At 58.3% G+C, this 27,453-nt stretch overlaps 1 protein-coding gene across 2 annotated transcripts in view; it reads left to right on the top strand.

The window, feature by feature from the left end:
* Window positions 1–24,791, top strand: part of AGAP3 (ArfGAP with GTPase domain, ankyrin repeat and PH domain 3) — a 152,370-nt gene extending 127,579 nt beyond the window's left edge. For both annotated transcript variants that reach the window (XM_075042498.1, XM_075042489.1), the window contains exons 12-18: window positions 2,292–2,465; window positions 7,152–7,313; window positions 20,489–20,643; window positions 21,182–21,272; window positions 21,630–21,852; window positions 22,944–23,199; window positions 23,485–24,791. In XM_075042498.1, the coding sequence (XP_074898599.1) occupies window positions 2,292–2,465; window positions 7,152–7,313; window positions 20,489–20,643; window positions 21,182–21,272; window positions 21,630–21,852; window positions 22,944–23,199; window positions 23,485–23,712 (1,289 nt within the window). In that variant the 3' untranslated portion in view covers window positions 23,713–24,791. The remainder of the gene's footprint in view (window positions 1–2,291; window positions 2,466–7,151; window positions 7,314–20,488; window positions 20,644–21,181; window positions 21,273–21,629; window positions 21,853–22,943; window positions 23,200–23,484) is intronic.
* The last annotated feature ends 2,662 nt before the right edge of the window (window positions 24,792–27,453 follow it).

Below are 27,453 nucleotides of genomic sequence, written 5' to 3'. Positions count from 1 at the left end.
CTGTCCCATCCCATCCCGTCCCAGCCCAGCAGCGCGGTCCCCAGGACCCAGCTCTTCCCAGTCCCGGGAGAGCAGCGTTGTCCCTGCTCCAGTGGCAGCAGGCTCCCTCCCACGAGGAGGCGAGAGGAGATGGATGCGGCAGTCAGGAGCGGAGCGCCAGCTAATTACCCTTCCGAGTGTGTCTTGTAAATTAAGGGCTAATTAGAGGCAAAGTCAGTGTCATGGTTTTACACGTGTTTCTGTGGCGCTGAACAAGGGGAGGGAGGGGGAGCGTGCGGCAGCCGGGCTGGAGGCAGACGAGCCGGCGGCTCTGCTGCTCCTGCCCCACGGGCAAGGGCCCTGGCAGTGCGGGGCTGCGGGGCACCGCGGCCATGCGAGCTCTGCATTGCCGCTGCCGGGGCAGGCAGGATCTGCAGGCAAGGCTTACAGGTAGTCCCTACACAGTGCAGCAGAGAAAGGGGATTTTTGGTCCAGGGTGGGCACATGGAAGAGAAGGGTGGGAGGCACCCGCCGTGCTGGCGATGAATGAAAGGTGGTTGTGGATGGCAGGCATGCCTGATGCAGGGCTGATGGCCCACATCACCCCTCCGTTCAGCACACACCTTGGATCCACCTTTTGTAGGGGGGGATTTGGGCTTCTTGAGCTGTCGTTTCAGGCACTCTGCAGCTTCAGGCAGCACTCAAACACCAGTGACATTCGGATCACATTTCTTAGGTTTTCATGGAAACAGCAGGGACAGAAACGTAACTTTATGTACAGAATCCAGGGCTCCACGTGGGAATTTACAGGGCTCTGCTCTTTGTGGAGGATGGCTAAGCACTGGAATAGTTGCCCAGCAAGGTTGTGCAGTCTCCCTCCTTAGAGATACTCAAAAACCATCCAGATACAGTCTGGGGCAACTGGCTCTGGGTGGCCCTGCTTGACCAGGATGACAGGATGACCTCCAGAGGTCCCTTTCAACCTCAGCTGTGCTGTGAGAGCAAAATGAGGCTGGTTTGACACAGCAAAGACATGGTCAGGTGAGCTGTCCTGGCTGCAGCAGATCCAGCTGGGGACCTGCTCCTGCAGGTGTCCATCTGCTCTCCAGCCTGATTCTGTGAAAGGATCCCACTTACATCCCAGTCCCGTGAAACAAGTTGCTCGGTTTCTCTTAGCCTGGCTCCTTGCATGGCCACAGGGTGGTCACCTCTGGCGAGGCTGGAGCAAGCAGACAGGTCAGGCTGTGGTTGTGCATCCCGTCAGCCAGGCACACTGCAGCTGGAGCCATTCAACGGGCCTTGCACTCATCCATGGACAGAAGGGCTGGTGTGGGAGTCCCAGCTCAGCATCTGTGCCTCTGGGTGTGGAAGGAAGAAACATAGCTTCAGAGCAGGGAAAGGGACCCTTTGCTTGCCCCCGAGCTCCCAGAGCACTTGCTCTACGGTGGCTGGAGCTGAATGCCCTAAGGGCAGGCATAGGAAAGTGCTTGTAGTGGGCAGGTGTAGGGTAATCTCTCTAGGGCAGCATCATCCTCCTTAACAGATTGCCTGCATCCTTGAACAGCAAGATTTTTGCTCCCTGTCAGAACTGCTCTGTATACTATTCTGGAAATTGTGTATATTCTTGTAATCCAGAAACACTTGACCCATTTTGAGTCACTGAGTGATCTCGTCTTCTGTGATGGCCTCTAGTCCCAAAACCACTCCTTTCTTGGGGGTTCAAGCTCCTGGGCTCAGCCGCAGGGATTTTCAGCTAGTGGGAAGAGGCGTTCCCACCCACGATCCCCACCTTACAGACGTCTGTTCCCCTGCTTGTCCCTTTGACATCCTCTGTGTGATTTTCCATTCACTCCTAGTGCCTCCAACATGGTTGTGTTTCTTGCTGGGGACATACAAGAGGTGAAGTTAAGGAGTGAGGATGGACATGCAGGCTATGGGGTGGGTTTGTGTTTGTCCAGGTACCTAAAGGCTATAGTGAAAATTATGAGCAGACCATGAACTCCAGCTGCAAAATCTGGCTGGAGAAGGAGGCTGTGAGCCAAGATGCCTAGCTGTGCATCTCAGGGTGCTGGGTTGAAATCCATCAAGCTGGGTGTCCCTCTGAGAAGTGGTGTGTGCTGAGCAGTGCTCTTTTCTCAGCACCTTTGGGGGCTGATGCACTTGCACCCCTTGGGAGGGGAGAGCCAGACAGAGCCTGTCCTCAGGCAGGGCCACCCGGGGGCATGTCACATCAGGTACAGGACAGCTTTTCCTTCTTCCACTGTGCTTCAGGGCAGCAGCTGGTCCGTGCTAAACTCACGTCTCTCTTGCAGGTGCTCCCCACTCAACCAGCAGTACCTCCCTGCACTCAGAGCGCTCCATCAGCGGCATCAACCTGGTGGGCTTCAGCTCAAAGCCAGACGGCATGCACCAGCGCTCCTACTCCGTCTCCAGCGCAGACCAGTGGAACGAGGCTGTGGCTATCCCTGGCAGCTGCCCCAACCCCTGTAAGTAGCACTTCTGACCCTGCTCCCCTCAGCTGCAGCAGGTGGGGAGGCTTATTTTGGTGATGGGGCAATCCTGAGCTATGCCCTGTGGCTGCGAGCCCAGACTTTGCTCACGGGTGTCAGACACAGCCCCTGGGGCCTTGTTGGGACTGTCCACCTTCGTGAGGGTCAGCTGGCAGGGTCCAAACTGGGGGGAGAAGCTCTCTTGCCGGGCACGGTAAAGCAGTCTCCCTCCAGTCAAGGGATGCTGCTCTGAGGACTGCTCTGACCTCTCTCCTCCACCTGCCCGACTCTCAGCTCACCGTGCAAGGGATAACCGTTGCTTTCCCCCATCTCTGCTCCTCGTCAGCACCCCCAGCTCCCAGATTTTGGGGCAGTTGAACGAATAGGAGTAATTCCTGTCTCTGGAGCACACACTGAGCGCCGCCCGCCCCCTCCCCCCACGCTCACTCGCTCTCTGTGATGTTTCAGGACAGTTGAGTGAATTAAAATAATTCATACATTTCCCAACGTAGCCACTTTGCCGAATTGGAAAATAAATGCTTTTGTGCTGCATTCATCACTCCTTCGTTCCTGGCTCTGCCGCCGCACTAAAAAAGCAGTTAAATGCACATCAAGAGTGGAGGAGCCATTTCCATGCCTGCTCGCCCCTTGTAGTTCTCATTAGCGCGGCAGCCGCCCCCCCGCTCGGTCCCAGGGGCTTTCGCAGTTTAAAGAGAGCCTCTTTATGATCATTACCGGAGTCCGACTGTGCGGGCGCCATTTGCAGCTGAGGAGGCTCCTCATTTGTAACTGTGAAAAACTATCAATTTCAGCGCGCCTGATGCAGCGGCTCCATCATTGGCCCCATCAGCTCCCTGCTGGAAGCGAATTAATCAGACTGTTACTGCTGATGGGGCAGCGCAGGCGACGGGAGCGGAAGGGCGCAGCTCTGAGCATTAATGTGCCGGCAGCCCCCCCTCCCCTCGCCTCGGACACGGGGTGCAGCAGGGCGGCCTCCACTCCTCCAGCACCGGAGGAAGCGGGGCGCGAGGGGGGAACCGCCGCTCCGCGCACTGCTTCGGACTCAGGCACATCTGCTGGGATGCTGCAGCACCGGTCCTCGGGCCGGGAGAGGGGTGCCCCACCACGGGCAGCACCTTGCCTTGACCCACTGGAGTCGTGCAGGCAGGCAGCAGAGCCTCCCATGCTAACTGCCGAGCGTGCCCTTGTACGCGCAGCAGCGGGGTCTGCGCTCCCTGGTGCAGGTGAGCAGACGGGCAGCGCTGCAGTCCGCACGCACCTCGCCTTTGCACAGGTGAATTTTGTGGCACAGCCCTTCCGGACAGCAGCTGTCTGCCTGGATGGCCTCCTGCCCCAGGAACCATCCAAGCAGGTCTCGTCTTCCTCCCAGCAGTCCCTCTGAGGAGCCCAAGGGCCTGGCGTGGCCATGCTGAGCATTTTGCCTGGCTTGGGTCTGGCCTGAGTGTCACAGGAGACCAAGCCAGCCTCTGCTCCCTGTCCACGGGAGGAGCCTGCTGCGCTTGCAGCCACCCGAAGCAATCTACCTCTTTCATGCAAAGTAACCAGGAGACTGACGCAAACGGGAGCTGAGAAGCTGCTTCTTCTCCCGGTGATGTGGAGGGGAGAGATGTCAGCTCAGTGCTAATTGTGTGTCTTGAGCACTGAAGGCTGCTCGTCCGCTCTCAGGTCCCGCTGCACTGTGCTGGACCCCAAGCCCCGTGGGTCGATCCTGCCTTGCCCTGCCCTGGCGTTAGTGGTCCACAGACACATCACTGGGCCGGCCGTGCTGAAGGGCCCGCAGGATACGAGGGGCAACCAACGTGGCTGTCCTGGGAGCCTCCTGGAGCAGCCTCGCACTCCGTCGCCCAGCTCACAGCTTGCAGCACCATCACTGCTGCACTGGTGGGAAAAGCAGCAATTTCATACCTCCCAGCATCCGTCTCCCGTCTGCAGAACCGCTCAGGGCTGTCGAGGAAGGGCTGGGGCAGGTGGAGCCCCTGGAGCAAAGCCCTGGCCCCAGGGAGGTGGCGAGCCGCTCCCTGGGCTCCCGTCCCGATCAGCTGGAGCAGCCCTGGGCTGTGCACACACCAGGCTGGCGGCTCTCCGGGCTGCGTACCTGCACAGGCAGCAGCCGGCAGAAAACGTGGGTTCTCAGTGTCATGAGGGAGAGGGCTTTTGGGGGGACAGGCGGTGCGTCCTGCGCGGTACGGCCTGCCGAGCTGAGCAGCATGTCCGCCCCTCTGCTGCAGGGCTGAGCTAAGCCGAAGCAGGCGTGCCTCGCACCTGCGCCTGAACCCTGGCTGTGCCACCGTGTCCGTGCAGCCCGGGTCTGAGTTCTCCGCTGTTATTTCCAGCTCTAAATGGCGGGGCAGGATGAGGAATATTTCTCTGCTCAGAGCAGACCTGCAGGCGCGTGCAGAGGGTGCAGGCTGCGTTCACGGCTCCTAGGGACGGGCTGCCTCCTCCAGTTGTGACCTGGAGAGCACATGGGAGAGGGGTGGGACGAGCTGTACAGGCCATGTAAACACGCTCCAGCACGTTTTCTGTTTGTCCTTTACGGGAGGACCTCTGCGCCCACCCGTGGAGACCCAGGGGCTGCCTGTAAGGCCAGCTGGTTCGGAGGGAGGAACCAGGAGGTCCCACGCCTGCCTGTGGAAGGCTTCCCATGGTGAGATGGGGACCTGGAAGTCCTTGGGTGCGTCAGAGGAGCTCACTTCTGTCCTGCTGGGGAAAGAGGGAGAGCAAGCAATACCTGATCTTGTAGAGAGAGCGTGTTTCACGTTCTGCCCCTGCCCCATTGCAGTCCCATCCCTACCCCACTGGGGGCCCTGGAAGCCCCCAGCTCCGTGTCTTTAGCTGCTAGGTGGTAAGAAGAGCAGGGACGTGGGTGATCTCTGCTCTGCGGAGCGTGAGATGTCAGGCTCACCGCAGCCTGCAAGCACGTTGGCAGGAGCTGCAGAAATGCATGAACCCTCTACGATGAGCGGATGAGCGGAGGGGGGCAGGATGCTGGCGGTGCGTGGTTCGGCCCGGAGGGCATCCTGGTGAGCAGGTGGGCAGCAGAGGTAGGCTGGATGCACCATGTGTAGCCTCAGACGAGAAAGTTCAGGTCCCCTGTGGCATCCAGGCTGGGAGATGAAGGTGCCTCACACCTGTTCCAAGCGTAGTCCTGTTGAAGAGTATCAGTAATTTATATTTATAAAACTGAAGTCTGATTCTATTAGATTTATCTCTCTTAATTGTCAAGGGTGAACTATTTCCCTGTGGATAAATAGCAACAGAAACACCCTACTAGTGTGTGTCAAATGTAGTAGAAACCAGAGATAGAAGAGCTCTGATGCCGCATCCGTTCTCAGCCTTGCGAGGAGGACGCCAGCTGCGTGCCAGACCTCTGCATGGGGCAGCTCCTGGCCACTGCCTGTAGCCCTCTCTGCCCCACTGTTGGATGTTTGTGTTGCCACACAGAGGCAGACCAAGCCCCAGAGACCGAGCCGGGCTGGAATGGGAGAGCAGAGGCTAGGCTGGAGTGGGAGAAGGGCTTGCGAAGCCACAAGCAGTCCCCACTGCTGGAGGGTGCTGCCCTTGTTAGATGCTGTGATTGCTTTCTTAATTTCAGGTGCCACAAAACATGGAAATTGGAGGTTAGGACTTAGCGGGAGACACTGGCTTGTTGCAAAGAGGACAGCAAGCTGCCCAGGGCAGAAGCAAGCTGGGAGCGGAGCTGCCATATGTGCCCTGTGGGCGGGTGGACACTGGAGAGGCAGGAGTGTATTTCAGAGAGGGTTAACAGTGCAGCGAGGGCTCCTGCGCCTCGTTGCCTTCCCCGGAGTCTGCATTTTTATGCTGATTGGAAGCCTGCGCTGTGTGTGCTGCTGAAATTGAATGTCAGGCTTTTGATTTTGTTGCTGGTCTCTAATGAAATTTGACATTTAATGGTGAGTGCAGCGGCAGCGTGTGTGTGTGTGATCGGAGCTTGATTAGCGCGCTCTAATTGACAGTAATTAGGCAGCTCCCTGATTGTTTCTAATTCTGCTATTAATTGTAAGGAACAGTATGATTGAGGATAAATTTGGTGCGTTGCTGCTGGGGATGCAGCTTCTTCAGCTCCGTATCGGAAGCCTATTGAGACCATCATGCTTAGGTTCCTAAGTGTGGCAACCCCAGTCACCTCGTCTGGCAGAGCGGTGCTGTGGGGGATCGATGCTTCTGCAGCAGTACTGCAGATCCCGGGACCTGGATCTGCACCTGGGGGGCCAAAAACACCTCCTGGGACTGTCCCTTCCCAAAACGCACGCATTGCCCTGTGAGGACACTGCCATTGAGCAGTATGCACAGGGGCGTGCGCCGAGAGGCTGGCATGTCGGGCTGCCCCCAGTGATGCCGCTGCACTTGTCCCGGCTACATAGGTGCCAGCGCTGTCTCGGTGTGATCATCCCGGATGAATCCCAGTGCAGAGCGTGTCCAGCCTGACCCTGCCCAAGGAGCCTGCCAGCTCTGAGCTGGAGCGGGTGTTGGAGCTGCCCCATGCAGCGGGGCTGAGTGCAGGTGCTGTCCTGTCTCATGGGTCTATGCATTTTGAGCCAGGCAGAGCATTGGGGCTGTCTCCAGGACACTTGGTTGTCTCTAGAAAGAACAGACTGTCACTGTCTTGCTGTACATTACTTTCTTTATCTTTGTTCCCAGCTAACGGTACTGCCGATTCTCTCAGCTCCAGCCCAAACATTTCCAGTGCTGCCAGCCCGAAGCTGGAGCCACCTCCATCACCACATGCAAACAGGAAGAAGCATCGCAGGAAAAAGAGCACAGGGACGACCCGGCCTGACGGCCCCAGCACAGCAGCAGAAGGTAGGAAAGGTCTTCTGCCTGGGGGGCAGCTCTGCGCGCCGGGCACCCAGGAGTCCTGCCGGGGCTTGTCAGGTCCCAGGGCTTGGAGCGCTCCTCGTCCGAGCCAGCTTGTGCTTAGGCGGAAAGGAGCAACCAGCGCCTCTTGATCTGCCCTTGATTTCTCACCTGCAGTGGAAGCAGGACTGCCATCATGCCCATGACTGCATATACTATTAGTGCTAATAATAATTACTAACTGTGTTAGCAGAGCAGAGCACACCACATAGTTAAGGCGTACTTGACTATGCTTAAGGTGTGCAGACACTTTCTACCACAAGAAAGAACCTGTTTCTGTTGGCTTGTAAATTTGCCAAACTCTCATCATTTAAAAGACCTATGCTGGCCATCCGCCTCAAGCTGAGGGTCTTTCGGAAAAGTTTATCTACTTCAGGAAACCAGCTGAAGACGTATACATTGCTTTGCCTATGCTAAAAGTACTGATGGTTTTTCTGTTGAGATATTTTGGTGTCTCTGGTTTTTGAAGAGGGACCCAAGCTTGGCAGGGAGCCTGCAAGGCATAGGGAAGTGCATTTTGCTATGAAAAGCCATCCCAATTTGTCCAGGTAGAGAGATCAGCTTGGCAAACATGTTCTCCAAAGCCTGCATCTATGATTAGCCTCTGTGGAAAAAGTGATCCTCAGTCTTTAAGATTTGACTTTATCCTAGGTCATCCTGTCCCACAGCACTCAGTAAGCTTTTGTAGTAAACCAAAATAAAGAATTAATTCAGGTGGCTAAAGGCAGGGGGAGAGGGGTTAAGTACAAGTGTTTGAAACTAATAGCTGCTGTAAACCAAACCAGAACATTTTAGCCTGTACATTTGTTAGCCTGTACCTAACAAGGCATGCTGTGGCTGTCGTGGCGTCTTGCTCCAAATCACAGGTCAGCCTGTAGTCCAGCAGCCCAGGTTTCCTATGGCAGAACAACTCTTCTTAAGTTCTCTCTCTTAGAAATGTTGTGGTGATGATCTGCAAAGGAGTTTGGCAGTTCTGTTGTAGTTATCTGCATCTGAAAACCACTGAGTTTAGGTGTCGTGGTTTAACCCCATCCAGCAACTAAGACTTCGCCTTTGCATTGGTTGATTCAGGCATCTTGAGCATCATTTGAGTCTATAATAGACACTGGATGTCTCACAGAAAGCAAGAAGTAGTATCTGCATTTACGTTTTGTTAAACAACTAATGCGTTCTTAGCTATGGGTATATGTTGACTCTTCAGACACATTATGGCCCTTCCAGACATCAGCTCTCAGTTTGCAGTTCTCAGTCCAGTGCTTTGGCAAAAAGAAAGAGAGACATGTATTCTTTATATGTCTGAAAAGTGGGATACCAAAGAGTAGAATGACTTTGTACCTACACGTGAGACTAAGAAAGCATGTGCTAAAGTACTGTGTCTCATCCTCGAAATAATACTCCAAGAGAGCATGGAAATACTGGGCAGAGTTGTAAAGAAGGTCCCAAAATAGACTTGGGTCTGATGAATGTATTTATGATGTGGACATTAAGGTATTCAGCTTACCAGAATGAAGACTGAGAAGCGAAGGACTGATGTTTTCAGTACTTACAGAGAAAGAAGTCTGGTCCTGCAAGGCTGTTCAGCATAGCTGACAGGTGCATGAGAAGGTGCAGAGGCTGGGATCTCAAGTTACACAAAATTGAATACAATTTCTTAGTGGAAAAGGTAATTAAATGTGGGCACACTTTTATGGAGCAGTAATATGGACTAACCACTGCTCAAAGTAGTAAAATTAAATTAGTTGCTTTTCTACAAGACGTGTGTGATCTGGCCCCTGGCAGAATTCCCTGCCCTCTGCGTCGAGGTGGGCAGACCAGCTGATTGTCACCCTCCTCCTTGGATGCAAAATCCATGAATCTTTGAGCCATCCCAGTTTTTCTGTCATTTCATAGGGATTTTTTTTTGAGGGGACACATGCTCACTCTTGCTGTCCTTCCCTGTTTGGCAGTATCCTTGGAAGGTGGAGTGACCAAGGCTGCAGATAGTGGGGATGTGGTGCCACGTGATGTGTATGAGGGCATCAGAATATTCTCTGTTATTCCCTGCCCTGGTCCTTGACCATGGTGGTGTGCTGGGAAGAGGTCTTGTGCTATCTGCAGTGATATCCAGGCCTTGTCTTGTGTTGATACAGTTAATTTAGAGCCCTGTCAGGTGTTGGAGTAATGTAATTTTTTCCTACAATGTGCATTACTTCGCATTTATCAACATGGAACTTCATTTGCCAGTGAAGTGTCAGTTACCAAACTTCATTTGTCACTGCACAGACCTCGCACGCAGTTGCTCCTCCTGCTGCCAGAAGCCTCTGGCACCAGAACCGAGAGCAGGAAAAATACCTCCCCAGTGATCTACGGTACTGCCGCTGCTGGGACACGTGGCAGCAGGCTGCTTAGCCTGCTCCAGTGCAGCAGTGGAAGGGGAGCAGTGAGGACGCCATGCGAGGAGTTAGGAGAGCACAGCAGAGGCAGGAGGGGCACGGCAGAGCGGAGCAAGCATCTGTGATCTGCGATCACATGAGCAATCCAACCTCTCTGTCTCCAGCTTGAATCCAGTCCTTCCAAGTCCCTGTGTCCTCCTTCAGTCAGTCAGTCAGTAGGTGCAGTATCCACTGGCTCAGCACTGTTGTCGTGCAGAGATGACAAGAGCCTGCTGCTCCCAGGCTCACGCCAGGTCAGAGTAGTCCCATGCAGCGTCTTCCACATGGGGTGTTGTGCGGTGGGTTTTCTGGCTTTTTGGTTGGCTTTTCAAAAACTTGCCTTCTGTTTATTTTTTATGTAATCTGCTGTATTAGAAAACTGATCTGATTGCAAAATTGGGCTTCCAAAGTCTGGGTCAGTTCTGCCATCCTCACAGGTCGCCCTGCATCAGCACCTCCTTGGGCGGCCAGGCTGTGCATGCTGCGGGTCCGGAGGGGCTGCGGGCAGCACCCGTGCCAGCGGTGCCATGCTCCACGTCTGCGGGGGCCAGCCGCTGCTGCTGTGCGGAGGCAGCACGCACTTAGAGGTTCACAGCTTGGCCCTACTGTAGCCAGGCCAGTGTTTCAGCAGCAAACAGCTGTATACCCCGTTTTGAGGAGAGGGGGACATGTCTGCCTGAAAGGGCCCTCGTACATCCCTGTGCTCAGCACAAATTGCGGAGATGAATCACGCGCACCTTTTCAGGCAGATGATCCCCTGCCTGCCATACGTCTGATTCGCACTGGGTCTCCCTGCCTGTGGTACCCCCCTTGGGAGACTCGTTTTGTCTGTCTCCTGCTCCCGAGGGCTGGTGCAGCTCAGGGCATTGTGGCAGCTCATCGCCAGGACCAGGCAGCCCAGGGCAGATGCAGAGGAGTGACTCTGGGACCGATGCTTGGGTTGTCTGCTTTCTAGCCACTCACGGTGAGCACTAGACTGGAGTCACAGCCAGGTCACTGTCCTGCATGGCAGCCTGCATTAGAAGTGGAAGCTGGCAGCAAGCAAATAAGAGATAATGAGCCTCTCTGTGAGGTCCCATCCTGACGTCTTAATGGTCAGTGATTGGTTCCAGCTGTGAAACTGGGGCCGAGCATTGCCCCACATCATGGGCATGACTGATGACTTATGTCATGGACTGCTGTCCATAAGTATGTCTGATTCTTCCTTGAATCTCTTTTAGCTGCTTTTGAACAGTTACAGCAGTTTTTTTCACAGCAGGATAATCTGAGCTTTTTGCTTTCGCATAGTCAATGTGGTGAAAGTGTAAAAATCGCTGTTCAGAGAGCAGGGCTGCCGTGCTGTGTGGTAGGTAGACCTCCCATCCCTTGTGGTGCTCATCCCGCTGTGCAGGGTAGACTGTCTTGGGAGGAGCGTGGGGGACAGCCCAGCGACCGGCTGTGCTTTCCATGAGCTCACACCAGCGTGACCACGCCAGTGTGGGGAGCACTGCTGCTGGAACCCCCCAAAGCCTCCTGCCAGGAGACCTCAGCAGCTGCATCGGGCCAGGCATGGGGTCAGGCTCAGCCCTCCATCGCGGCGTCTCTCCCAGGCACAAGGAGCAGCAGCAGGGGAGAGTGGAGGAGCAGGCGGCTTGGGCTGCGGCCAGGCTGCCTTCGGATGCACCCAGCCCGACGCCTGCGTGTGCAGGGCACGAGCGTCTCAGGTTAGCATCCTGGGAAAGTTGGTGAGGTCTGGGGATAAATTGCCATCAGTTTATCTCATTTAGGAGGTAATCAGAGCCAGGGACGTGCGGAGCAATTGAATCTTAGTTGTTCTGAAGTATCATAAATCAAACGAGCTGTTGCTTTTTTACATGGTCGCATGTTAAAGAGAGCGCAGTGTCAGGTTGCTAGGGAGCATCAGCAAACTATGGCAAGCGTGGTATTGGGCTGCCGGGGATGTCACCAAACCGGAGAGTGCGGCTCAGGCTGTCAGGGAGCACCCACAGGCTGGCAAACGTGGTGTCAGGCTGTCAGGGGACGTCGTCGCAGCAGCCCCGGGAAGAGCTCGTCACCGTGGTGGGGTTGCAGCATCAGCCTGCAGGGACGATCAGGAAACTGCCCAGCAAAGCGCTGCGGCCAGGAGTGCCCCGTCCTGCCACAGACAAGCCCAGAGCCCCCGCTGCTGCCGCACCTCCTCTGTGCCGGGACCTCCGGCTCCTGGTTCGGGCAGCCGGGAGGGCCCCGGGGAGCCACCAGGCACATCTGATGGCAGCAGCACCTTTGCGACGCTCCCTACGCCAGCATCCCCATGGCTGCCAGAGCTCCGGGGATAATGAACTTCTCATGTGCTTAAAGAGTGATGCAGGGTGCATGGCGAGAAGCTGACAGCCCCTTAATGTGCTTCTCAGTGGCGGCCAAACGACGCGGTTTTGTCTTTGTTTTTTAGTTTTAAAACCCACGGGAAATTGATGGCCAGTAAAGAGTTGTGTTGGGGCGATGTGCGTGATTAATACCAACTGTCAGGGGCTGTCGGAGGCCGATCTCTGCGAGCTGGGAGTGCAGGGCTGAGCTGCGCTTACCAGATTGCTGGGGATTCCAGCTGCTATTGCTCAGCTCCTGCTGCCCCATGCAGCTTGTGTCACCCGTGCGCTCCCTTCCACCAAGGCTCTTAATTCAGTGCTAACAAGTCACTCCTGCTCATTACAGACCCCGCAAGCTCCCTGCTCCATCCTGGCAGGAGGAAAGCAGCCTGTGCCTGGGCATCGCCACACCACAGCTGGTCCCCCATCTCCATCAGCTCCACAGCCTCCTCCTTCTGTGGTTCCTTGGGGGACCTTGTACAGCTCCGTGTTGCCCCTCATGTGCACACCCATAACCCCGCTGGTGCATCTTGCAGCAAGCCTCCACATGCACCATGAAGCCCACTCCGCCCGTGCCGTCCCTCCTGCGCCCACAGTGTGACCCCCTCCGCCCCCAGGGCATGCATGCACCCCGCATGGCCCTTCTGCTGCCTCCCGGCCCCACTGCGCTGTGTGCAGACGCTGCACCCCATATGGCATCCGCCCCCCCCATACACAGAAACAACACTCCTGGTCCCTCGCGGTGACACCCTCTGCAAGTCACAGCGTGCCCTGCAGTGTCCCTCAGGAGCACCTTCTCTTCCTGACACGCAGGCTCAACTGCCTTTGCTGTCCTTCCCCACACATGCCCGCATGCACGCACACGTTTGGTACCCCACAGCATGTCCTGTGTTGTACACCTGAGTTTGCCCATCTCTGCCGGTGTCGCTGCTCAGAGCCCTCCCTGGCCCAGCGTGCCCCCTGGGGACGGAGCAGGCAGTGGGCTGGTGGGAACGTGCTGGCTCAGCTTGGGGGTCTGGGGGCACTGGGACAGAAGGCGCTGTGGGGTCTCCATAGCAATGTTCTTGCTGCGGCTCTCCTGGCGGCTTGTTGCTGTGGAGGGGGCCTGTCCCCGTTGCACTAATACAGGTTAGGAATATTGGGTTTAATGATCTGCAAAATGAGGAGGCAGCGAGCTGACATTTACGAATGGTGCTGCATCCTTCTCTTCCCAGACGCCTGCTAATTTGTTGATATCCCAAACACCTCATAATGATGTGGTACAGTGGCAGCTTGCAAACAAGCATCCCGAGGCTGGGGGGCCTGCAGACTGCCCTGCTCGTGGACACTCTTCACAGACTTGGCAGCAAGAGAGCAGAGCTGTGGGCCAGGGACTCCCTGCACCACAGGCAGGACCAGCCCTTGGTTCCCTGCCATGTGCCCCCACATGCTGGAATTATCCCCTCCCCGCGTCTTCCCTGTGTGACCACCCACTCGCGAGGGCATCCAGAGGCACCTCTGCTACACCAGCTCAAAGTGGAAGAATGGATGGGAGGAGAAGGGCAGTGCGAAGGGAGAGACTGGATGTGACTGGGAGCCGGGGGGCGGGGGGGAAGCGGAGGTGAAAAAGGAGACTTCTGCTACAAGAGCGCGGCATGGCTCAGTGTGAGCTCTGCTTCTCGTTTTGCTGATGTTGAGTGGGATCCCGCTCCTCCTTCCTGGACCTGCTGGGATGCAGGGGGAGGCATTCTACACCGTCCTCCATGCAGGGCAGGGGCTGCATCCCATCTGCTCAGGGAAGGAGCCAGCTGGGGAGCCGGCTGGCATGGAGGGCTCTCCCTGCCTGGTGTGCTGGTGTGGAAGTGCTCCCGCCCATCCCCTGTGTTGAGCTCCATCCTGTCCAGCCCACTGGGGTGGGAAGTTCTGCCCTGTGTCCTGTGGGCTGGCGTGGGGGAGCTCTGTCCGGTGCCCTGTGTGGGGAGGGAATTGCAGCCCTGTGTCTTGAGTGCTGGGAGAAGCACAATCCCGCCATGCTGGGTGAGGAGCATCGCACCGCATGATGCAGAGCTGGTTTGTGTCCTGGTGCTTGAGGGATAGGGGAGCATCCCGCCCCATGTTGCTATTAGTGCTCTGAGGGTGCTGCCCCAGCCCTGTGTGGGGGGCACCTTGCGTACGTGTGAGGGATGTGGCCAACCTGTCCCACTGTAGCTCCCCGGGGAGGCAGACTGGCCTGGGGTTTCACGCTGCACCCCAGGGAGAAGCAGGGTGTCCGTGGGAAGGAGGTGGGAAGTGCCATTCCCTTGACTCCACGTTGAGATCCTTGCAGTGGGGTCTCTGGGCTGGCCTCTTCTGCACTGATGCAGTGTGTAGTCTGAGCTCTTCATAGAGCAGGATGGATCCCTGCGCCCAGCCGTGTGCTGAAGCTATGGTGGTTTTAGCCGCCCTGATGTACCACTTCTGCTCAAAGCTGTGCTTCCTCCCACTGAGAGCAGAGAGAAGGGCCTTGGCACGAGCCGTAAGGGCAACGGTCCCGGGATGCCACTGCTTCCCTTCCTCTCTGTGCTGCTTCTACTCTCCAACATCCCCTGCTGCTTCTGCAGGTGACTGACAGATTCACTGGTCTGCTGGGCATCTCAGCTCTTGGGCCCCTTTGGGCAGCAGAGCTCTGTCCCACCCTGGTGTCTTGGTGGGTCTCTTCTTCCCTTTTACCTTCTTCCTTTCGCTTTGTGCTGGTTCCTGGCAGTGCATAGAGGATGTCTCCGTTCCCCCATTTCTTCCCAGTCCTGTGGTGCTCACCTGCTGGCCCTGAGGAGATGCTTCGTCTCAAGGCTGGCTTGCTGGCAGTGGGGGCTGCTGGCTTCCCCCCTCTCTAGCACAGCAGGCTGGTGAAGGGTAACTCCGCAAGGGCTGATCGCCTCGCTGCGGTTGCTGCAGAAGTCTTCAAGCCCACTCAGCTTGGTGACTCAGTTGCTAGTCAGGTCTGAGTGCCACACAGCCCTGGCCCGTCCTGGCCGCTGTGCAGTGCCCTCGCTAATTTTGCTCTCATTTGGAGCACTCATTGCTGGGCGGCGTTGGAGCTGGGTCATGGGGTTAACGCCCATTAGCAGAGCCGGCTCGCACCGAACTCTGCTCAGCAACTCTTCACGGAGCTCAGTCTTTAAAACATCATCAAAAAATCATCAAGAGAGAGAGAGACAAGCGCGTTCATTTCCACTGCCCACTAATTCTAATGGAGCTGGCGTAATGGACTCCCACCAGCACGCCTGCAGGCAGCCGTAGGGCCAGGGAGACGAGCTCTGCCTTCTGGCCCTGGGATAGCCCCTCTACCCCAAGGCAGCTGGAAAGGGCTTCCCACTCCTGTAGGAGTGGCTTCCTCCAGGACCTTAGCCCTGCTAAGTCTCGGCTGGTGAGCTCTGGGGCTCTTCTGGCCACCCTGGCCACCAGAAAAGAGCCTATCCCCTGCACATGGTACAGGGAAGGGTGTTCTGCCAACTCTGCTTCAACAGAGGTAGTCCAAATCCTTCTGCCTGTGTCCTCTACTTTGTGCTACTCTTTCATCTGGCCAGAAATGCCCCTGCCACATCAGAAACCTGTGCCTCTCCTCAGGAAAATCTGAGAAAGCCCCTTTCCCTGAAGCTATTGCTTAAGTCTGATTCAACTTGTACGGGCCCCCCCAGGAGCTCAAGAACTCATCCCAGACCGTCCAAGAAGCTGGGCCTGCATGCTGTTCAAAGCTGCTCTGAGTCCTCGAGTCCCTTCCGAGCTCTGCCAAATCCTGCGTGCGAATCCAAGTGAGCAATCCCGCAGCTGCCCGCTTTCCTGCCATAGCCATGCCGTGCTCAAGCCTCCAAGGAGGTCTGACCCGGCAGTGCTGTCCTGTGTTGCTGCAGGGAGAGAGGTGGTGATTTTGCTTGCAAAAGAAGCCTTAGTGTGGAAGAAAAGCTGTCGTCCTTTGTTAGCTCTTCCCGGGCTCTGCTGAGAGCAACAGGCCCTTTGTTCAGAGTAAAGCTGGAATCCATGAGGCACAAAGGAGGAAGGGGAATGGAGGTCCTGCGGCTTGCAAAGCCGGCACTAGGGCTTTGGTCTGACTGGGACCGCTGCCAGGGCTGGGATCGGGCAGCCCCATGCTCCAGGATGCCCCTGAGCTGTGATGCTGGGAAAGCCTGTCTGAGTGGGGTTGGAGCCCCAGAAACCTTGCTGTTTGCCCGTGGTCAGGTGTGGGCAGCCCAGCAGGGACCCCAGCAGGGAGAGCTGCCTGTCCCTCCTCTGTGAGCAGCCTGAGCAGAGGACTGGGAGATATACAGTACCCCCTGCCCCAGCACAGCACCTGAGGCAGAGACACCTCAGAGGAGCACCAGCGAGCCCCGCGTGGGAGCCTTGGGGCAGGCAGGCACTGCAGGGCTGGCGTTTGCTGCCTTGTCTCTGCTGGGAAGCACACTGGCTCAGGAACGCTTGGGCTGGGATTCCTGCCTGCGTGTTTGGTGGGGAGGTACTGAGCAAGCGAGAGAAAGGAACAAGGAGGATGGAGTCATGTGAGCCCATGGCAGAAATCCCGTGTCCCAGGGACTGTGCCGACCTGCTTGCTGCTGTTGCAGTGGCAGCAGAAGCAGCTCAGCAGCAGGGAGCACTTGAAGTGCATCCAGTACTTGCCAGGTCCAAGCGGGCTTTGCAACGCACTGACAGCTGCCACAGGTGGCTCAGACCAAGGGTGGGAGAGATTTAAGGAGAATAGGGCCCATTCTGATATATTGGGGTGCCCCAGGAGTGGCTTTGTTGGTCGCTGCTCCAACGGCGTGGCCTGATTCGAGATCTGGGAACTGCAAATGCTCCCTCAAGCACCTGGGCCGTCACTGCCCCCCAGGAAAAAAAGCCACTCTGTCCTTCCTGTCTATTAATGCTTCGCCTTGGGCAGCAATTGGTTCTGCAGCTCTCAGGGCCTGATCCCTGCTCTCTTGCAGCCTCCTGCAGAGGGAGAAGGAACGGTCTCAGAACAGCTGGAGCACTCGAGTCCCTGGACTGCAGATCCCAGTCACAGGTTGGGATGGTGGAAGAGGTGGCAGCAGCTGCTGCTTGCTCACGGGTGGGCTGGAGCTGAGCAGGGGCAGGGCAGGTCCAGCTGAGTGCTGTGGTAGAAGGTTCCTGCATCGCCTGACTGCTGGCTGCCGTCAGTGGTTGGGTGCTCCCTGCCCATGTCCATGGTCTGGCAGTGCTCACAAAGAGGATGGTGCTAGTTAGCCGAGGGGACAGTGGCTATTAGCCTGGCTGTTGTCTGGTTATTTCTTCTCCCAGTATTCAGAAGCTACCAGCTGTATATTTTCCAAGAATCTTGTTTTTGAGCTGGGATTTGGTGTCCTTGGAGCCTCCACAGCAAATATCCTTAGGGTAGGAGGCATGTTGCCTGCAGGGAGCTCCCCAGAGCAAGGACTGTGGGGTCTCTTCTGTGGCTGAGAGCTGGAGGAAAGGGCGAAGTGCTGGGCAACCTTGATGTCCTGGTTAGGCAAGTGCATCGCAAAGAGGAGGAGAGTCCAGCCGTGTGACTGGCTGCCAGCACCTTGCAGTCTTGTCCTCCTCCTGATGCCCCAGAGTTTCTCCTTCCCAGCAGGAGAAAGGCAGTTGCAGACATCTTTCCTCATAGGAAGAGTCCCAAGCTGATTCTACGGTGAAATGGGTGAAACAGCCTCCCCTTCCCAGCCGGGAAAGGCAAGCCAGTTGGCACTTCACCTGGAGAGCCTTTCTCCCTGGAGTTATTTGATCATCCCAAGGGTCTGCTGGTGTGGAGACCAAGCCTTGCATTCCTGCACCAGTCCATTTCATCAGCGCTAATTATCTCCAAGCCCCCATGGCTGCTGCTGGGATCTGTGCAGGACACACCATGGAGTGGTCTCAGCCATGGCAAAGGGCAGGCTTCTTTCCAACTAGATGTCACTCATGCTTTTAGCCCCCATGAAATACAAGATCCTGAGCTGGCTGCATGAGTAGCATGACACTCTCCACTCTGGCACAGTAGCAGAAGCAGCATTTTACCCTCAGGTTGTTCTGGGGTAAGCAGCTGTGCATGATGGAAAGAGATAAGAGTTGGGTGCTGTGCCCGGTACTTGTTAATGCAGGTGGTGGTGCCTGCGAAGGAAACGAGAGCCTGGAGAGAGCACTTACGAGAGAGGAAGGGCTGTGCTCTCCCGCCACCCCCATCGAAGCTGTCTTTCCTCAAGGAGACTTCCCATGGCTGCACCCATTTTCTGAGAGTGTTCATTGACACGGTCTTGCTCAGCCAGTGCCAGGCAGCCCAGCAGCAGCTGAGGTTGACCGTGCCCTTGGTGGGACCCGGCTGGTGGTCTCTGCACCCATTCATTAGCTCTGCTGGGGCGCTGCGGGCTGCAGCAAGCTCCTCAGTCATTGCCCTCTTGCTGCTTCCTTCTACAGTAAGAGACTCTTCTGGCTGCAGCTTGCAGGGGAAGTTGGGCAGAAGAGAGGACCCCCACCAGACCCCCTCCGCTCGCCTCCCCGTGTCTGCCCCAGCGGGCACAGACCCTGCCAGGCTGGAGGCCAGCACAGCTCTGCCTTGCTGTGGACCAGGCTGGTCCCCTTGGCCTCCTTGCTGTCTCTGGAGCTGTGCAGTTGACTCCCTGCTTTTAATAGAGAGCTGGGAAGGCACATTATGGAGATGAGGGTGTTATTTGCATAACGCTAATTAGGTAATTACAAATCATTTTGCTATGAGCTGAAGCGTGTGCTGTGACATAACGTTTATTAGTCATTCCATTCAGGCCCCGCTTAGTTAAGTCATTTACTGCACTAACTACTGAAGTTGGCAATAAAAGGTAAATGCTGGTGGTGCTCGGGTGCAAAGATGAGACATGTAGGGCACCCCATGTAAAGCTGAGGCCCATGCGCCCGCTCGGTGCAGCCCGTGGCAAGGGCTGGCAGGGCAGACCCCAGCCCTGGCAGCCCAGACTGGGGGGGCGTTACAGCAATCAGAGCAGTAGCCAGCAGGGGAGACCACATTTTAAGCCTTGGTTTTCAGCAGGCTCTTGGTTGTTTTGGGGCTGTTTCCTTAGGCCCAGGGGGCCTGAGGTGCTTTCACACATTTTCACTGTCCCCCATCTCTCTGTTCCTGGCTCTGCCACCCAGCACAGAGGTGCCCGTGCTCTGACACCCTCCCTGGAAACCCACCAGGCAGCCTGCATTTGTAGGGATGCTAACACTTCCATTTGCACCCAGCCTGTAAGTGCCTGGTGGTCTGAGCAACCCTTGGGGCTCACAAAAATTATCTTCCCTGAAGATGGAAAGTCAGGAATTTGTCCCCACGTGTTTCACAGCCAGAGAAGTGCTTTAATATTGAGGCTGTATCTTCTGGAGTTGCTTGCAGGGCGCAGATGCCGGTGCTGTGCAGAGGAGAGGCTGAGGAGCAGGTTGCCTGGTCGTGCCCTCCCGGGCACTTTGCCCTGCACGTGTCCCCGCTGCCCACTGCCATTCACACGCCTCATGGAAGCAGCTCTGCTTGGCCAACTTCCAGGGACCCCCGTGGCCACCAGCTTCCCCAGTTTGGGAGCCAGAGGCCATCTGCCCAGCAGGGCACCGAGGTGCCAGAGCTGAGAATGGCATCACTCTTGCCTCTCCATGGCTCCTGCCTGGGTCTCTGTGACTTAATGCCTCTTTATGGGAAAACAGCGGCTGTGCCCTGTTGTGTGGGTCCGTGGAGCACCCAGGCACCGAGGGCTTCCCAAGCAGGATCCCTGCCCTGCTGTGCTCCTCAGCTGGCGATGATGCCCCGTCTCAATGCACAGGTCTGTGAAGAGCTGCCTTTGAGCCCACTGCATGGACCCTCCTTGCATCTCCTGATTCAGTGTGCAGGGCCCTGTCCCACTAAAGCCACTCATCAGCAGGCAGCAAGCACTCCTTGGGCTCTTGGGGGTGATGGGGCTGTTTGGGAGGGGCAGCAGCTCTGCGGAGGAGCTGATTTCACTGCTCAAGAGGTCAGCAGCTTTTTCCAAGGGTGGGACATCGAGGGCGTGGAGAGCAGGGCACAGACAGCTTCCAGGAGTCCAATGCTACACCCTCCTGGGTTTCCTGGCCTGGGATGATGGGGGAACGAGGCTGCGGGTGTTCACGTGCGGCAGGAAAAGCAAGCCCACGCTAGTAGAGCTGGCACGCAGGGAGCTGTGCAAGCAGCAGGAGTGATGGCCTGGCGCAGAGCTCTGGTTCCTCCCTGCAGGCACTCTCCGCCTGCACTTCCCTGTCCCAGTCTCCCGGGGGCCACTGCTGCCGGCGATCCTGCCCGTGCATGGGCACAGCGGTGGCCTGGAGGGATCTGTCTGTCTGCTCACGCCCTGCGAGGCTGGCAGACCCCCTCCTTCCCTGACCCATGTCATGGCACACCTTTCTTTTCCAGAACCAGATGAGCCATTTGAGTTCATTATCGTGTCCCTGACGGGCCAGACGTGGCTCTTTGAGGCCTCAACGTCAGAGGAGCGAGAGCTTTGGGTCCAGGCCATTGAAAGCCAGATCCTGGCCAGCCTGCAGGGCTGTGAGAGCAGCAAAAATAAGGTAAGAGGCCCTGGCCGAGTTCTGCTTTGTTCCCTCCTCTCTGCCACCTGCTTTGCTGCGTCCATCCCTGTCCAGGCTTCCCTGTCTGTCCAGGCTGGATCCCGTCCTGATCTCTCTGCTCCCAGTCAGGTTTGAATCCCATCTGTGGGACTGTGCTCCACCTCAGGTGTCCTGTCACCTCTCTGAGCTCCCTGTCGTCTCCCCAGCCTGGCTCCGGCCCCACGGAGCTCTCTGCATCCCGCCAGGGCTGGATCCTGCGCTGTCCGCTCCCTCCTTGGACAGCTCTGCCTTTTCGTTCCCCCTTCCAGCCCACCATCCCCTGCTCCTCCAACACACGGCGGGCTAGGAATCGATGTTCCCTCCAGACCCCGTCCTCTGAGCCCCCATGCTGGACACCACTCCTGCAGCAAAGCCTGCGGGGTGCCTGCTGGAGCGAGGTGCTGGCAGCTCCCCGACGGGCTCTTGGGCTGGTGATGAGAGGACACGTGGCAGGGCGGTTGGCCTTGAGTAAATGGGGTTCCCGTGCATTTTGTTTCAGGCTCGGCTGGGCAGCCAGAGCGATGCGCAGGCCATGCAGGCCGTCCGCACCGCACGTGGGAACAGCTTCTGTGTGGACTGCGACGCACCAAGTAAGAAACAGTGGGGAGAAACTGGGAGGTGGGGCTGCTCACCCAGGGAGGGGAGAGGGACTCCATCCCAGCCACCTCCTCTCTTACCCCAAAGAGACATACACCGTGGGGCTGTCTCATCCTCTCCTGCAGTGGGCCCATTCTTCAGGCATGGGCTACTGACCCACCTGCCACGCTGGTCCGTGACCCCTTACTCACCAGCCTGGGGGCCTTGCCTCTCTGTGCTGCTGGGGCACTGGGCTCGGAAGGGATCCACTGGGCAGGTGGCTGCAAATATGTGTCTCCTGGATCATAGGAGACAGGCTGGTGAGTGCATGCTGGTATTTAACTCTCCCCCACTGATGTTGCTGCCCTCAGATCCGGACTGGGCAAGTCTGAACCTGGGCTCCCTCATGTGCATTGAGTGCTCTGGGATCCATCGCAACCTGGGCACCCACCTGTCCCGCGTGCGCTCCTTGGACCTGGACGACTGGCCTAGCGAGCTTCTCATGGTCATGACAGCCATCGGCAATGCCCTGGCCAACGCTGTCTGGGAAGGAGCGGTGGAAGGCTACCCCAAGCCCACCCCTGACAGCAGCCGGTAAGGGAGATTGGGAACTGCAGAGATGCTGCTCAGACAACCACCTGGGAGGCTTGAGGGCACCACAGGAGGTTGGGAGCAGCCATCCAGTCAAACAGAGAGGTGGGCAGGAATCCTCGAGGTACTCCAGTGTTCGGGGTCCTGCCTGCTCTCTGGGCCGTGGAGGCCCTCTCCCACTGTCCTGGTGGGCTAGCAGGGCTTCATGGCCAGCCATGGCCATGCGGTGACTGCCGGAGCCGTGGCTGGCTGCAAAGCAGAAGGGGTTAACAGAGATGGCTTGGCAGCGTTGTGCTGGTCTCAAGGGTGCGTCCCTTTCAGGCCCTTGTCTGTCCCTATCGGAGCGACTCTCCTGTCACTCATCCCAACAAGAGCCCATTCTGCAGCTTATCAACGGATAAGAGCGGGTCAGGGGGCGGCAGGAGTGAGCATGCTCCGCGCAGGGCATTGATGGCCGCCCGCCAGATGCAGATGGATAGAATGGCAGCAGATAGCAGCGGCACGGCACACATCGATCTGCCCGGCCCCGCAGCCCCAGGCGGGACGGACGCTGCCGCAGCCTTTGTTTGCACCAGGCGAGACGGCAGCAGTGATAACGTGCCTCCCGTGGCACTGGGCTGTCATGTGCAGCAGCTAACCTTTTCTTGCCGCTGGCCATGGCCCACACACAAGCGCGGGACAGAGTCGGTCCCCACGCAGTGGGCGCACAGGAGAGTGTGTAGGGGCACTAGCATAGAGGTGTGGGTGTTCCTTTGCACAGTGACAGGTGTGGGGTCTGGGTGTGGGATGCGGCTGCTGTACATGCGTGGACATAAGTGCACAGTGTACGTAGGGAGCTATAAGGAGGTGCAGTGGGACAAGTGTGTCTCAGGCATCTGTCCGGAGCAGTGTGACAGAGCCCCAGTGACAGCCGTGCACGGGGGGGGCACAGCAGGGGAGGTGCCTGCAGCGGGGCTATGCGAGGCATGCCTGTGTGTGACAAACGCTCACTGCTAACACGGGGTGCACTCGGGGTGACAGTGCTGGCATGCGTGCCCCTTTGCACGTGGAGCCCGGGCAGGTTGACCCACCTGTGACAGTGTCCCATCTGGCAGGGAGGAGAAGGAGCGCTGGATCCGGGCCAAGTATGAGCAGAAGCTCTTCCTGGCTCCGCTGCCCCAGTCGGACATCCCGCTGGGCCAGCAGCTGCTGCGCGCTGTGGTAGAGGATGACCTGCGCCTCGTGGTGACGCTCCTGGCCCATGGCACCAAGGAAGAAGTGAATGAGACCTACGGTGATGGAGATGGGCGCACGGCACTGCATCTCTCCTGCGCCATGGCCAACGTAGTCTTCACGCAGCTGCTCATCTGGGTAAGACAGGACCTCGCAGCCTCCACCACAGCGTTTCTGGCCCTATCCCGGTGCTTCCCCACTGCAGCGCCTCTTGGGACACTCCTCGTCCATCCTCCTCCCATGGGTTCCCCCACATGCGCACTGGCACTGCCCTGCCCACCCTGCCATCTCCCTCTCCCTGCCCACCCCAGTGCCACAGAGCCCCTCTGCCTCTGCCAGTGCTCTTGCTGTGCCGACACCCCCATGCCCATGGGTTACGTGGCACCTGGGTGCCACTGACTGGCTGCTTTCTCTCCTGCACAGTACGGGGTGGATGTGAAGAGCCGGGACGCTCGGGGCCTGACCCCGCTGGCCTACGCCCAGCGAGCCGGCAGCCAGGAGTGCATCGACATCCTGCTGCAGCACGGATGCCCCAGCGACAGTGCCGTCACCACGCTGACCCCCAGCCTGTCCCGCCGCAACACCAATGCCAACAACAATGCCTGCACCGTGGTGCCAGCTGAGCTCGGCTCCAGCCCCAGTGCTGTCTAGCTCCTCACTGGCCCTCCGCTCACCCCACGGCCGCCTTCCAGCTCTGCCAGGGGACCAGGGCCACAGGAGCGGTCCGAGAGCAGCGCAGCCGGGCTGCCCACCGCGATCGCTCCCCCATCGGGACCCCAGTTGCGGCCGGGAGGAGGCTGGGGAGCCAGCAGCCTGCTCCTCTGCACCAGTTCCTGTGGACTCTGCCCATGCCGCTGGGGCAGGGGGCTGTGCAGACCCGGCGCTGTCAGCTTGCAGAGGGGCTCCAGCACACCCCGTTCTCACGACCGGTACAGGGGGAGAAGAGGCAGTTTCTCTGTGCCCCCCATCACACACACATGTAGATAATAGAGGGGCTGGAGGCAGTTCAGGTGTGTGGCCCTCCCCTGCACAGCTGGTACTGGGGAGGGCGATTGCTGCACCCGCTCTCCCAAACAGTAGGACAGTTTGGGCACCTCCCTCCTGCCTTCCCTCCCGTGTCAGCCTTGCTGTGCACCCCTGGTGCAGTGGGGAGGTGGGGGGCAGCAGGAGGTGCATGTTTCTCCACTGCACCCCTGTGCTCCTCTCTGCTTCTCGCTGGTGCAGGAAGGGATGCGCTCGCTGGTACCACTCCCCACGTGCTGAAGCAAAAGGAGCATCTCTCCCACGCAGCCCCTTGATGAAGGCCTCTCCAGCCTCCCTGGTGACCTAGAGGGGGAAGAGGATGGTCACCCTGGGATCCCCAGCTGTGTCTGTCTGTCTGTAGAGTCACTGTCCTTTCAGGTTCAAGCCCCAAAGCCATACACAGTGTCTCCATCAGAGCATCCGCGTTGGCTCCCGCTGATGCCCAGGCGGGGCTGGTCTCTGGCTGAGCAAGAGGAGAGAGGAGATGAGCGTCTCCCATTGGTTTTGGGCCAAGCCTGCAGCTGAGCGCTGGAACCCCAAGGCTTTGGACGCTGCTGTGGAACGTCTCTGTCACTTGTGTATAAAATGTACATTGGAAATATTTATATGGACACTCTGTATATACTGTTTCTTTGCCATGAGTTGCCCTGTGTGTGTTATCTGCAGCCAAGGAGATAAAGGCCAATAAAGCAACCCACCTCCTGCCAGGCCGTTTTCTGTCTGCTGCCTTTTGGGCCTCCAGTGCAGCCTCCGGTCTGCTGCTTGCCTGCTCCGTGAGGTCTGGTGCATTTCCATCCCAGACTGACAAATGTTCAGCTTGTTCTCCTCCAGCTCGGGAGTTGGTAACAGCAGTCCCGTGCTGAACTGGGCCCCTTGGTGGACATGGCAGAGTGCTGGGATGGGAAGGGGAGATGTGTCAACCCCGGGCTCTGTGGGACAATGCAGGGACATGGCCCCGGAGGGTTGCATGGCTCTGGCAAGATCAGAGATGGGCACAGCAGAGGTGTGTGCTGGGCAGGGGACATGCCAGGTCAGAAGTGCTGGGGGAGATGCACAGCTGGTCCCTGTGCACAATACAGTGACTTTGAAGCTGTGGGGGGAGGCAGAGATGGGCAGGGAATGGTGGGGCTGTCTTGGCAAGCAAGGAGCCTGGGTGGTTTGCTATGGCAAGAAGATGACTGCAGAAGCCTGGAGGTCATCTAGTCCCAAAGCGCAGACAGCCCCCCAAGCAGTGAAGGAAGCCGTGGGTCTCAGGCTTATCATCCCTGACCCCACATGCTTCTCCCAGCTTTTGGCAGAGCAAGGCCCCAGCGCTGCTGCTTCTCCTCTGGCTGCACCCAAAGCCATACCACAAGCGACAGTTCGGGGCTCCAGTGCCTGGGACTGGGCACAGGTCTGGTTCCCCAAGCCTGCATGGCAGTGCTGTAAGGAAAGGCGGCATTAAAACACCCCACTCCCCCCACCCCGGGCACCCCACCTGCCACAGGTCACCCTCAGCAGTCCCCTCCAGACCCCCGTTGCCTCCTCCCTGTGCCCTTCCCATGGCAGAGGGCTGCCTCACTGGTGGCGGCCCCTCCGCCGGCCCCTTAACTATCTGTGTGTGCCGGCTGCGTGTGGCAGTGCCGTGGTCCCCATCCCGGTCCCGGTCCCGGTCCCGGTCCCAGCCGTCCCCGCCTGTGCCTGTGCCTGCCCCCCGTTCCCAGTGCCCGCTCTCCCTCGCAGCGCACATCGGTGCCCCTGCACTGGCCCCGGCCCCAGCCCGGTGCTGGGTTTGGTTAATTTCCTGGCGACTGCATTAGTGGGAATGGAAGCCGAGGGACGGCAGCTCCTCTGGGGCCCATTAATCATCCCCCTCAGACAAGCTGCCTTGATTACAAGTGGCAAGAAATTCATTAGGGCTGCGGCTCTGACAACTTTTATCTGCGCGGCTGGATCTGACTCATTAGGCAGCCAAATTAAAGCCATGATGGGCCCTGATGAAATTCACTGCTTGTTTATCTTGTGCGATCTGATACATCTGCCCATACATCATCTCCCGCACGGGATCCCGCCCGGCCCAGCCCCGGCGCCTCCCTTCCCATCCCAGCCCTGCCCTGACCCGCCGGGGTGCCCCGGCCAGCGGCACAGCCTGCGCCCCGCGCCAGAGCCAGCCCCGGGCCGGGGGCTCCAGGCAAACCCCTCGCCCACCCCGCGCTCTGCCTTCGGGGTCGGGGCTGGGAGCGGTGGCCGTGCCAGCGGGAGCCGCGGGAGGACAGCCCTGGGGCCACACGGCCCTGAGCGGCCCCTCCTGGGCCACTTGGTGCCCGTGGGGGTCTGCAGCCCCCCTCGGGGCACCCACAGCCCTGGCCAGGTCCTGCTGGTGGTGGCACCACTGCCAGTGCACAGCCCTTTGGAGACGGACCCGGAGCCCGGCTGTGCACGCATCTTGCAAATGGGTGCTGAGGGGGGCTCCGGGGGCTGCCCCTCTGCTTGCACCCAGGGGAAGAGAGTGCCAGCAGCTTCCCCGCGGGCTCTGACATGGTCCCGAAGAGCCAAGACAAAAGCCCTTTTCTCCAGCTCATGAGCGGGCAGGCAAGGCCGTCGTGGGCTGCTGGCACAACAACAGTGGCCCTGGTTTCCTTGAGGGAGGATGCACTGCCAGCCACCCCATACCAGTGTGCTGCCCCAGTGCAAGGGCCTGTGCTGGGCACGGGCAGCCTCTGGGCTGTGGCACACCGTTCCCATCCCAGCAGGAAGGGGTCTGCGCTGAACAGCAGTGTCCCTGTTAAGAAAAATAGCATGTCCTCATCCGGCAGTGGGGCCAGGCCTCAGCAGCAGCACTCCGGCCCTGCCCTGCCTTGCCCCAGCCCAGCATTATCCCACTGTTGGAGCACAGCTCAGCACCAAGGTGGCCCACATGGCTTCACACGGTCCCAGACCAGGACAGGCTGAGGCAGAAGCTGCTGTGTCCATGTTTAGGGGCAGGAGTTGCTGTGTCCATGTTCAGGCTGCTGTCAAGGAGGGCACAGGCAGACCCTCCACTCTGCATGCCACAAGAGTGTGCCAAGGCAGCAGCACGGGGGGGGCTGTCCCTGCATGATGCAGCCCCTAGCAGCAGCGATGACCACACCAGCTCCTTGGCAGCACCATAAGGACCCTGCCACAGCCAGCCGGCACCACTCAGCTGAAGCAGTGGCTGCAGCAGGGTGTGGGTGCTGCAGGGCAGGAGTAAGGGATGCAGACTCATGCCATAAGCACATCCAGGGTGTGCAACCCCCAGGCTGGAAACCGGCCATGCCACAGGTCTACAACACTTCCCAGAGAGCCTGGGCACGGCAGACCAGGCCAGGACAAGCCCCACGGGGCACAACTTGCAAAGCCCCATGGGCC

Source organism: Buteo buteo, chromosome 2 (genome assembly GCF_964188355.1).
Source record: "Buteo buteo chromosome 2, bButBut1.hap1.1, whole genome shotgun sequence".
NCBI lineage: Eukaryota > Metazoa > Chordata > Aves > Accipitriformes > Accipitridae > Buteo > Buteo buteo.
This window is presented reverse-complemented; position numbering and strand designations above follow the sequence as displayed.